The sequence below is a fragment of the Danio rerio genome, chromosome 7 (genome assembly GCF_049306965.1).
Source record: "Danio rerio strain Tuebingen ecotype United States chromosome 7, GRCz12tu, whole genome shotgun sequence".
NCBI classification, from domain to species: Eukaryota; Metazoa; Chordata; class Actinopteri; order Cypriniformes; family Danionidae; genus Danio; species Danio rerio.
This window is the reverse complement of record NC_133182.1, coordinates 72,246,886-72,257,032: the sequence shown is the minus strand read 5'-3', so window position 1 is coordinate 72,257,032 and position 10,147 is coordinate 72,246,886. Positions and strand designations below refer to the sequence as shown.

Below are 10,147 nucleotides of genomic sequence, written 5' to 3'. Positions count from 1 at the left end.
CGTTAAAGCCAATAATCACTATAGCCTGACAGATGAACAAATAAAATTAAAACCTTATGAATAAATAGTATATCTCGTAAGATACTGCATGATCCAAAAATAGTATTGTTTAATAAAGTTTTTAGGTTTTCATGACATTTTAGGCATGAAATCCACGCTAAATCCACCCTTCTGATGGGATCCGTTTAATCCATGTTTTTTGGATCAAAGTGATCCAGATCCTACAAAAAAGGTCCGAAAAACCCAAACTAAAGGTTTGATCCGGATCAAAACAAAGATTGGATTACGTGATCTAATCCGATTATGTAATCTGTTTTTTCTTTTGAAAAACCCATTTTCAAGATTTGATCCAATCCCTTATCCAAAATCCTAGTGGATTACTTTTGAAAAACCGTGCCCTGGAGATCATGCTCATTATTGATCTGGTTAAATATCAGCTTTTTCTCATATGACTTTACTGATAACCGAGCATTTTAAGAGGTGATTTATAAAATTAAATTAAATTAAATAAAAATTTAAATAAAAAAATAAAATAAAATAATGATTTGATAAAATTCTAAAATAAAATATCCACATAGTGGGATACTAAGTAATAGTTATGAGATACGTTCAAATTATGACAATTAATAAAGTCATACTTAATCCATAACTCCAGGGGAACATGCTCTGGATTGATTGGCTCAAAAATCTGATTTTTCTCATACAATTTTCCTGATAACCAAGCCTATTTCAGAGCCCATTTCTACCAAAATAAAATGAAATAGGTGGGTAAATCTGAGCTTTTTTTTAATAAAACAAATATAAATATGCATACATATAAAGGCGACGCAGTGGCACAGTAGGTAGTGCTGTTGCTTCACAGCAAGAAGGTTGCTGGGTCGCAGTTTCGAGCCACGGCTGGGTCAGTTGGCGTTTCTGTGTGGAGTTTGCATGTTCTCCCTGCGTTCGCGTGGGTTTCCTCCGGGTGCTCCAGTTCCCCCCATAATCCAAAGACATGTGGTACAGGTGAATTGGCTAGGCTAAATTGTCTGTAGTGTATGAGTGTGGATGTTTCCCAGAGATGGGTTGTGGCTGGAAGGGCATCCGCTGCATAAAAATGTGCTGGATAAGTTGGTGGTTCATTCCGCTGTGGTGACCGCAGATTAATAAAGGGACTAAGCCGACAAGAAAATGAATGAATGAATATGCATATAATAAATAATTCTGCTAATAATAATATTATACAAAAGCAAATTGTTATGAATAAACTGAAAAAGCCCCAGAGATGAAAGCATGAAAGTATGATTTTTATATTTAAGTAGGCTAGAAAATAATGTTTTGTAATAATTTAATTCTTTATATTTTTATCCTATAGGCTATGTATCCTTACTATATCCCATATATCTGTAACGAGGAGACTGACACGGAGGGATTCATTATGCAGTATTTATATATCAAGCTCTCATTCACACGCAATATGCACTAACGTGCAAACACACAACAGCAACAGTCTATGATGGATAAAGACTGGCGATGAACAGACATAGAGAGTTCTACCAGGCATGGGTCGAGGGCAGGCTGCAAGTATCAGAGTCCGTGTATCAGGCGTGGGTCGTGGGCAGGCAGCGAATATTAGAGTCCGTATATCAGGCGTGGGTCGTGGGCAGGCAGAAGGCGAAGCAGAGTCAGAAACAGGCTGGAGTAATACACGAGGAATCAGGCAGGAATAACGCTCAGAAATGCTGGCCGGGGCTAAACAAGACTTCGCACTGACTGAGCATTTGGAGCTGGCTTATAAAGGGTACGTGGGTCGTTAGTTTGATTCAGAACAGGTGTGAGCACAATCAACGTGGATGGATGATGTAATGTTAGAAGTCCTGAGATGGCGGCCTCTGCTGGCCAGCGAGGGGAATGACTGGGACCGAGTCGGTGACAATATCCCTAACGTTTTAATTCTTTTTCATTTGTAAAGATATTTGCAGTTTGCTGTACATCCTGTCTGTATTAAGCAATGCGTAGGGAAGGCACACAACTAACGCAATCTTCGCTTTGTTCTGGTCTATAGAACTATATAGATCTAATTATAGTAATATAGATCTATTACAGTTTACTTAAAATAGCAACGCGCCTCAACACGCCTCCTTTTTAGACCAGAACACCTATGGGAGCACATATGAGCACAAACGCATTTACTATTTAAACAGCGTGGCACAAAACGTCAAAACGACTCTTGCGCCAAGCTGAAACTAGAAAACAATTGCGTCGCGCCTTGCGCCAGGTGTATGACAGGGCCCTTAGAGTTCTATCTGGTTTTCGAATCTGAAAGCCGTGCAATATTCTGCAATATCAGCACTCATACAGCCTCCTCACCCTTCAGTATTACTCCGCCTACATAGAGGGACAACAGATCAATAAACCTTCTACAGTTTGACAAATATTGCAGCTGTTGGACAACAATTTACTTTTGGGGCTTTTTTAGGCGATGATGTAGTTATATAGATTGCAAGTTTATTTATAAGGATAGTGCCTATTAGATACAGTGATACAGATACTAAGAAACAGTGTGTCGATATCCATCAGGAAAAGATGGTTGATGTTATCCATCCACAAGATGGTGACAGAGACTGCATAATAACCCCTTAGAGAAGAAAAGGTTGGCGTTTTTTTTAAACTACAGCTGATCAAATCATTATTAAACTGGTAAGTGACATTCTAAGTCGATCTCTCTCTTTTGTATGTTGTAGTGTTGCAATTATACCATAGTGCTTGTAGTGTATTGAGTGTGAGATGAGACTTACATATCTGAAATGTATGTATTTTGTGTTGGTCACTCTTTGTATAACCCTGAGTTACTTTTTGGTTGGCCATCTGTTTGTTTTTAATGAGTCTCCTGTTTTTGTTACTGCAGACTAGTTCAGTAAAAAGAAAGAAGAAATGCCCGCATGTGTTTAGTGTTTTTCCTTATCGCAAGGATCGGAAATCTCTGTAGACTGATGGCATTTCATGTCGTTCAGCCTTATAATGTCAGTAAAATCTCCTTTTTTTAATCATCGTTTTAGACATTACACTAGAGAGTCATTCAAATACTAGCTCTAAAGTGACGTTGTCATTTAATAACGGTAGAATGGCAAGGGCAGAAGAAAGTAGTTCCTCATACAACAGGGTTTTTAGACTCTCCGTGTTTGATTTTCTTTTTATACACACAATTATACCGTCATACTGTTGTATAAACACAATATCACACTCATAGCAGTGTGATATGGCTGTTTATTGTCACTGGTGGGACACTAAGGCACCAACGCACGCCTCCCGCCAATATACAGCCATATCACATTGCTACTTGTGTGATATTGCTACTACTGTATATATTGCGGCGGTTCACCCAAAGGAAAGTGTCATCCTGGGAAGCGCCCATGCACATCACCTGGAGCAATTACACCGATCGCCCGTTCACTCTCAGCTCTAGAAAACAGCAGCAACAACAACAGGGGGTGAGAAGCTTCTCTCCATACAAGAGACTAATGCATACTCTCTCCCTCTCTAAACAGAAATTATGGACAAAAAGAGAAAGCTGGAAGGTGATCGGCGTATCACTCACCACCTATTTTTTTACTCACACTTCATTACTTTTGATTCTACGATGCATCCTGAAGACACAGGCACGACTATTTACCTTAGGGCACAGGTGTCAAACTCAGTTCCTAAAGGGCCGCAGCTCTGCACAGTTTTGTTCCAACCCTTATTAAACACACCTGATCAAACTAATTGAGTCCTTCAGGCTTGTTTTAAACCTACAGGTAAGTGTGTTGGAGCAGGGTTGGAACTAAGCTGTGCAGGGCTTCGGCCCTCCAGGAATTGAGTTTGACACCCCTGCCTTAGGGCATGCTTATTTTCACTTTCGCTGTCAATAAATTCCCTCCGGGGTTTGTTCAACTGCGTCCTGTGTCTGCAGTTTTCACTTCTTCCGGCTACAATATATACTCATCCACATATAAACTCAACTAGTTTAGTGGCATGACAGTTCCTTCAACACAACAATATTCATTGGTGTTAATAGGGTCAGTTGCCCTTGTCTAGAAACCTTTCAGTATTTTTAAAGTGACAAACACTCTTATACTTTCAGTACGGGATGTTTATTCAGTCACTCATTTTTCTTCGGCTTAGTCTCTATTTTTATCAGGATTCACCACAGAGGAATGAACCGCCAACTATTCCAGCATTTGTTTGACACAGCGAATGCCCTTCCAGCTGCAACCCAGTATTGGAAAACACCCATACACACTCTACGACCCATTTAGTTTATTCAATTCACCTATACCGCATGTCTTTGGACTGTGGGGGAAACCGGAGCACCCAGAGGAAACTCATGCAAACGGGGAGAACATGCAAACTCTACACAGATATGCCAACTGACCCAGCCAGAATTCTAACTAGCAACCTTCTTGCTGTGAGAGGCTCCTGAATTCATTAAAGAAAGTGAGTATTTGTGTGAAAGCCTGTGGTGATTATCCAATGAACTGCCAGTGTGTTGTTTGTGAAGACGCTGTGCTGAGATGATGTGCTCGGAACTCACTCACTTCTCTCCCTTGTTTTTTCTGCTTTGGTCTCTTAATGGACAATTTCCTCCTGTTCCCCCTGTGTTTGCTTATTAACGGCTGATGTCCATCTCACTTCCTGTGATAGAACGCAGACACAGCTCAAACACACTTCCGGCAAAACATCTCTCCAGCACACACACACAAATGCACTGTTCCTCAACCCCAACTCTACTCTCATATGAAACAATCTGCATTTGTACATTTTCTAATTACTTTACTCTGTGTGATTTATAAACATGTTTCCTGATGGGAACCTCTAGTTTTGTTCTCATAATCAGGGGTGCTGCTGGACAGGACTGTCCCTTTGACAACATTTCGGGGGTGTCGCAAAAAGTGAAGAGCATGATGGTTCTGGCAGACCCCTAGTAGTGTCTCTGGGGGCTCCAAAACGGCATGGGCCCTTAGAATCATCCTAACTTTCCCCCGCCCAGCCGCGCCCCTGCTCATAGTGACACAAGTCCCCATAAGTTTGTGCGCATTCAGGTTTAAGTCCCCATCAGGATACAAAAAACAAGTACACACTACACACTCCCTTCTCTCTCACACAAACCAACGCTGTAGTAATGCTTACTTAAAGAAATACTTAAAGTAATGTTTCTTAAAAATGTCTCAAAGACATCTCTTTTAACCATTATTATTAATGTTAATATTATTAATTTACAGTTTGGACACCTTTAACTGCCAATCGCTGACATATTTAAAAATGATTATTTATTTACATAAGCATAATATGAATTGTAATTATCTTTTAATTTATTACACATTGGAAAAATGATCTTCACTTTGCCCACAAAAAGTATTATTTTAGCTTAATTAAATTACAGAACAGAGAATTTTATTTTTTTTGTTAAACTAACCCTTTAATTTTATTATGCTTATGTATTTTCTTTGGATGGTTTGCAACACAGGTTTATTGTGAAAACGTACCCCTGTATACTTTTCTGGAGATAGCGAATTATGTGGCCAGAACTACATATGGCTCCATTCCGTCTTTCAAGTGAACGATACGGGGTAGTTTGACGCCAACGATGGCTTCGGTTTATTTTTGCGCTGTCAGCCGACTGCTTACCTCTGTGTGGACGACCTTTTCCATTGTTACCAGTTTGTTCAGTAGCTTGCCGCGTACATCTGCAAACTTGAGGTGCAAAGAAGAGTTGACCACATCGACAGGGTTTGAGTCAGGCGAAGAACAGTTCCAAAAAGCAGGTAAAACATAAAATAAACAGAGTGAGAACAAGGTAAGCTCTAAAAATGTAGAGAGAAAAAAATCAAGCTGCCGCGCGTACTTGTCTTTTTCTGGATTGCTTTTGAAAACACTGTTGGTTGGATTTAGGGAAGGGGGTGATCTGGTTAATCTGTGCTTTTGAAAACACTGTTGGTTGGGTTTAGGGAAGGGGGTGATCTGGTTAATCTGTGCTTTTGAAAACACTTTCTGTTGGGTTTAGGGAAGAGGGTAATCTGGTTAATCTGTGTTTTTGAAAACACTATCGTATGGGTTTAGGGAAAGGGGTGATCTGGTTAATCTGTGTTTTTGAAAACACTTTCTGTTGGGTTTAGGGAAGGGGGTGATCTGGTTAATCTGTGTTTTTGAAAACACTTTCTGTTGGGTTTAGGGAACAGGGTAATCTGGTTAATCTGTGTTTTTGAAAACACTATCGGTTGGGTTTAGGGAAAGGGGTAATCTGGTTAATCTGTGTTTTTGAAAACACTTTCTGTTGGGTTTAGGGAAGAGGGTAATCTGGTTAATCTGTGTTTTTGAAAACACTATCGGTTGGGTTTAGGGAAAGGGGTGATCTGGTTAATCTGTGTTTTTGAAAACACTTTCTGTTGGGTTTAGGGAAGAGGGTAATCTGGTTAATCTGTGTTTTTGAAAACACTGTTGGTTGGGTTTAGGGAAAGGGGTGATCTGGTTAATCTGTGTTTTTGAAAACACTATCTGTTGGGTTTAGGGAAGAGGGTAATCTGGTTAATCTGTGTTTTTGAAAACACTATCAGTTGGGTTTAGGGAAGGGGGTGATCTGGTTAATCTGTGTTTTTGAAAACAATTTCTGTTGGGTATAGGGAAGGGGGTAATTTGGTTAATCTGTGTTTTGAAAACACTATCGGTTGGGTTTAGGGACCGGGGTGATCTGGTAATCTGTGTTTTTAAAAACACTATCTGTTGGGTTTAGGGACGTGGGTGATCGGGTCAATTGGTGATTCTGAAAACACAATCGGTTGGGTTTAGAGACGGGGGTGATCGGGTCAATTGGTACTTCTGAAATCACAATCGGTTGGGTTTAGGGAAGGGGGTGATTGGGTCAATCTGTGATTCTAAAAAACACTATAGCTTGGGTTTAGGGAAGGGGTGATCGGGTCATTTGTGCTTTTGAAAACACTATTGGTTGGGTTTAGGGAAGGGAGTGGGTGGGGGATATCGGTCAAGTGATCAGTCAGGAGCCTCTGGTGGATTTATGTAAGAACAGCAGGTGCAAATGTCACTTGTGAGAGAAATTTGAAATCTCAAAAAGCGTACACAGCAACTTTTGGTGGATTAGCAAAAACTGGTTTATTTTTACCTCCTAGGACTTATTTGGCGCTCTCCAGAAATGTATATAGGGGTAATTATCATTAAGTCTGGGTTGAAGTTTTTGCACCATAAAGGCACACAGATTTTTTTTTGAGACTCAAACTCGTTTCCTCTAATGTGAAAAAGTGAAATAAATCCCACACATATGCTACGAAACAATCACGTTTGATTTTTTAAACACCTTTATTACAAGGTACAAAGTGGCACCACAGTAAACACAAGCACACATGTGCAAATATGAAGTCTTTCATGCTACTTAAAAGTGCTCTTCAAAATTGTGAAAAAGTCTGTACTATTAAAAATCAGTGCTCTGAAGGCACAACCGCACACACACACACACAACCGTCAACTACCAGTTGCAAACTATTGCACTTTAGGATCTACCTTGGAATGTCAATTCAAATAAACAACATAGACAACGGCAACATACTGTATTAAATATCCTACTTAATATTTCAAATATAGAATTTCACGAAACCTGAGAAGTTTAATTGTAAGGTTTAAGTGGTATAATCATATATCAAATGTGACATTAGTCTCATAAAACATTTCTCCTTAATAAGAAAACATTCCCAACCTCAAGTAATAGAACTTTCAATTTACATTGCGCTCCACTCATTTTTGGCACCCTCGATAAACGTGATAAAAGATGCAGTGAAAATAAAAGTCTTCATTTTTTAGCCTTCGGATCTTTTGCTTACAGTATTACCAACAACGACAACAACAACAAATAGTGTTTTGGGATTTTTTTAAACTAATTTAAGAATTAAAAAGAATTGTGGTGATGTAGGTTTGACGTTTTGGAGACTTTCTGACTCAAAGATCCAACTAACATCTGCAATCCTCCAGCTGTGATTTTTAGAAGATTTGTTGGCCACTTCAAGCTTCCTCCTGGCCATGTGTTGGGGGAAAGACTGACTCCAGGTTCATAAGACAGCCTCTTCAGCCTAGTGTATTACTCCACCCACACGAGTGGCAAGCAGAGGACTACAGTTTGACAAATATTGCAGCTGTTGGACAACATAATGTACTTTGGAGACTTTTTTAGTCGACAATGTAATTGTTTAGATTGCAAGTATGCAGTTTATTTGTAAGCATAGTACCTGTTTTAAATATTTATAATTTCAGACGTCAGCTGCAGATGTGTATGAATGGCAGAAGAAAGTAGTTCCTCTTACAAAAGGGTTTTCAGACTCTGTGTTTGATTTGCTTTTTTATATACATGATTATGCCATCAAACTGTAATATATATAAACGTAATACATGAAACGTAATATCACATGAGTGGCAGTACGATATGGCTGTATGTCGTCACTGGTGGGACACTAACGTACTCAGCCTGCAGCCTCAAGCCAATGCACGCCTCCCACCAGTGCTGATATACAGTCATATCGCACTGCTACTCGAGTGATATTACGTTTCATGTATTACGTTTATATATATTACAGTATATACAGTATATATATATATATATATATATATATATATATATATATATATATATATATATATATATATAAATATTCATAACATTTTTGAATATAAGGGCAACATGGTGAATGCTCCCACACGCAAACATGTCGCGCTACACAAACTAACCATCTACCATACCATTGTAATCTACACCACAAGTCTCAAACTGTTGGCACGCAGGCCATTTGCGGCCCCGCTCCTCCTCCCTCTAGCCTGCAACTGATATAACGAGTTCCCCAAAACATATATTTTTGAATCACTATCATTGTTGTGCAATCGCGTATAGCCCAATGACTGTAAAAAATATGGACGACGCGACAGCCCCTTTTCCCATTGAACGCCTTGAGGGCAAAACGCCTGCTTGACGGGCACAAACTGTCGCAAAAGACTGCTGAAATTGGAGCCTTGACATGCGCAGAAGGACTGTCTGATGGAGCCAGAGGAGGAGCCGCGAAAATGAGCGGAGTCGAGCTTCCAACCAAACGCTTTATGCAAAATCAACCACGCCCCCCGAACTTCTCAGCATGCGTTTGCTGTCATATCAACACAAATGGATGTAATAACGTTAACAAATATGAGGGTTTTATATATTTAGTCGCGCAAGCTCCAGGCCGCAGCGCACATATCCTACTCGCGGCGTCGCGGGCTCGCATGCGGCAGCGCCGTCTCGCTCGGCCGCCGCATCTGGCTCGATTGACTCGGGCTGGAATCGGACGGGCAGTGAGTCCAGGCATCCGGAGTAGGTCCAGCAGAGGTAGTCAGTCTGAGCTCTGAGGGGTAAGTCTCCGGCAGGCGAGAATCTAGCTGGAACTGGCTCGAGTGTATTTTGCTATCTGGGTGGTTAGGCGTGTATCAGCAAACTAATAACGCCCGAAAAAAGCCCTGACCTTAGCGAATAAACAGGGTTCCACCAGGATCATATGTGTCAGAAACTGTAGTTTACTGCTGAACTCATTTTGTCATAGTAAAATAACACAGAAATCGAAAAATAACACTTCAGTCTCCTGCCGAAGCTCAGACGCGCTGCTTTGAGAAACTGCAATCACAACTGTCAATCACGATGACATGCCCAGCATTAAATTACTGCTAAAAACAAACTGTTTACTAAAAAATGAAGATCTGCACCTATTTCAGCACAATAACCAGTGCTTTAATCGACCAGAACCATCTTTCGGGACATTTTATTGCAAGTGTAATACATTTTTTTATTTGGGCTCAAGTCTCCTTCATTAACACGGAGGAGGCGGGCTTTATGACTTGTACTGCAGCCAGCCCCCAGGGGGCGATCTAACGGCCGAGACCTTCACTCAAACGCAGGCTTGCGGCACACTTGGTATAGCCACTTGTGGTTTTGCCCTCCACCTATTGGACGTTTAAAGTACTGCACTATATTGTACTGTCTTTCAGTGTTACTTTAGTTTTTTTCACAGCTTGCGGTCGAGAGTATTTCTGGGGCTGATTTAAACGTTGAAATAAATGTGCGCAAGTGCTCTGTTTTTACTAAAGCTCTATTCTTGTAAGTGTTCAA

At 40.3% G+C, this 10,147-nt stretch overlaps 1 protein-coding gene across 1 annotated transcript in view; it reads right to left on the bottom strand.

The window, feature by feature from the left end:
- Positions 1-1,411: 1,411 nt before the first annotated feature.
- Positions 1,412-10,147, bottom strand: part of mrvi1 (murine retrovirus integration site 1 homolog) — a 128,500-nt gene continuing 119,764 nt past the window's right edge. The window contains exon 44 of the mRNA XM_073907506.1: positions 1,412-3,441. Coding sequence (XP_073763607.1) covers positions 3,413-3,441 — 29 coding nt within the window. The 3' untranslated portion in view covers positions 1,412-3,412. The remainder of the gene's footprint in view (positions 3,442-10,147) is intronic.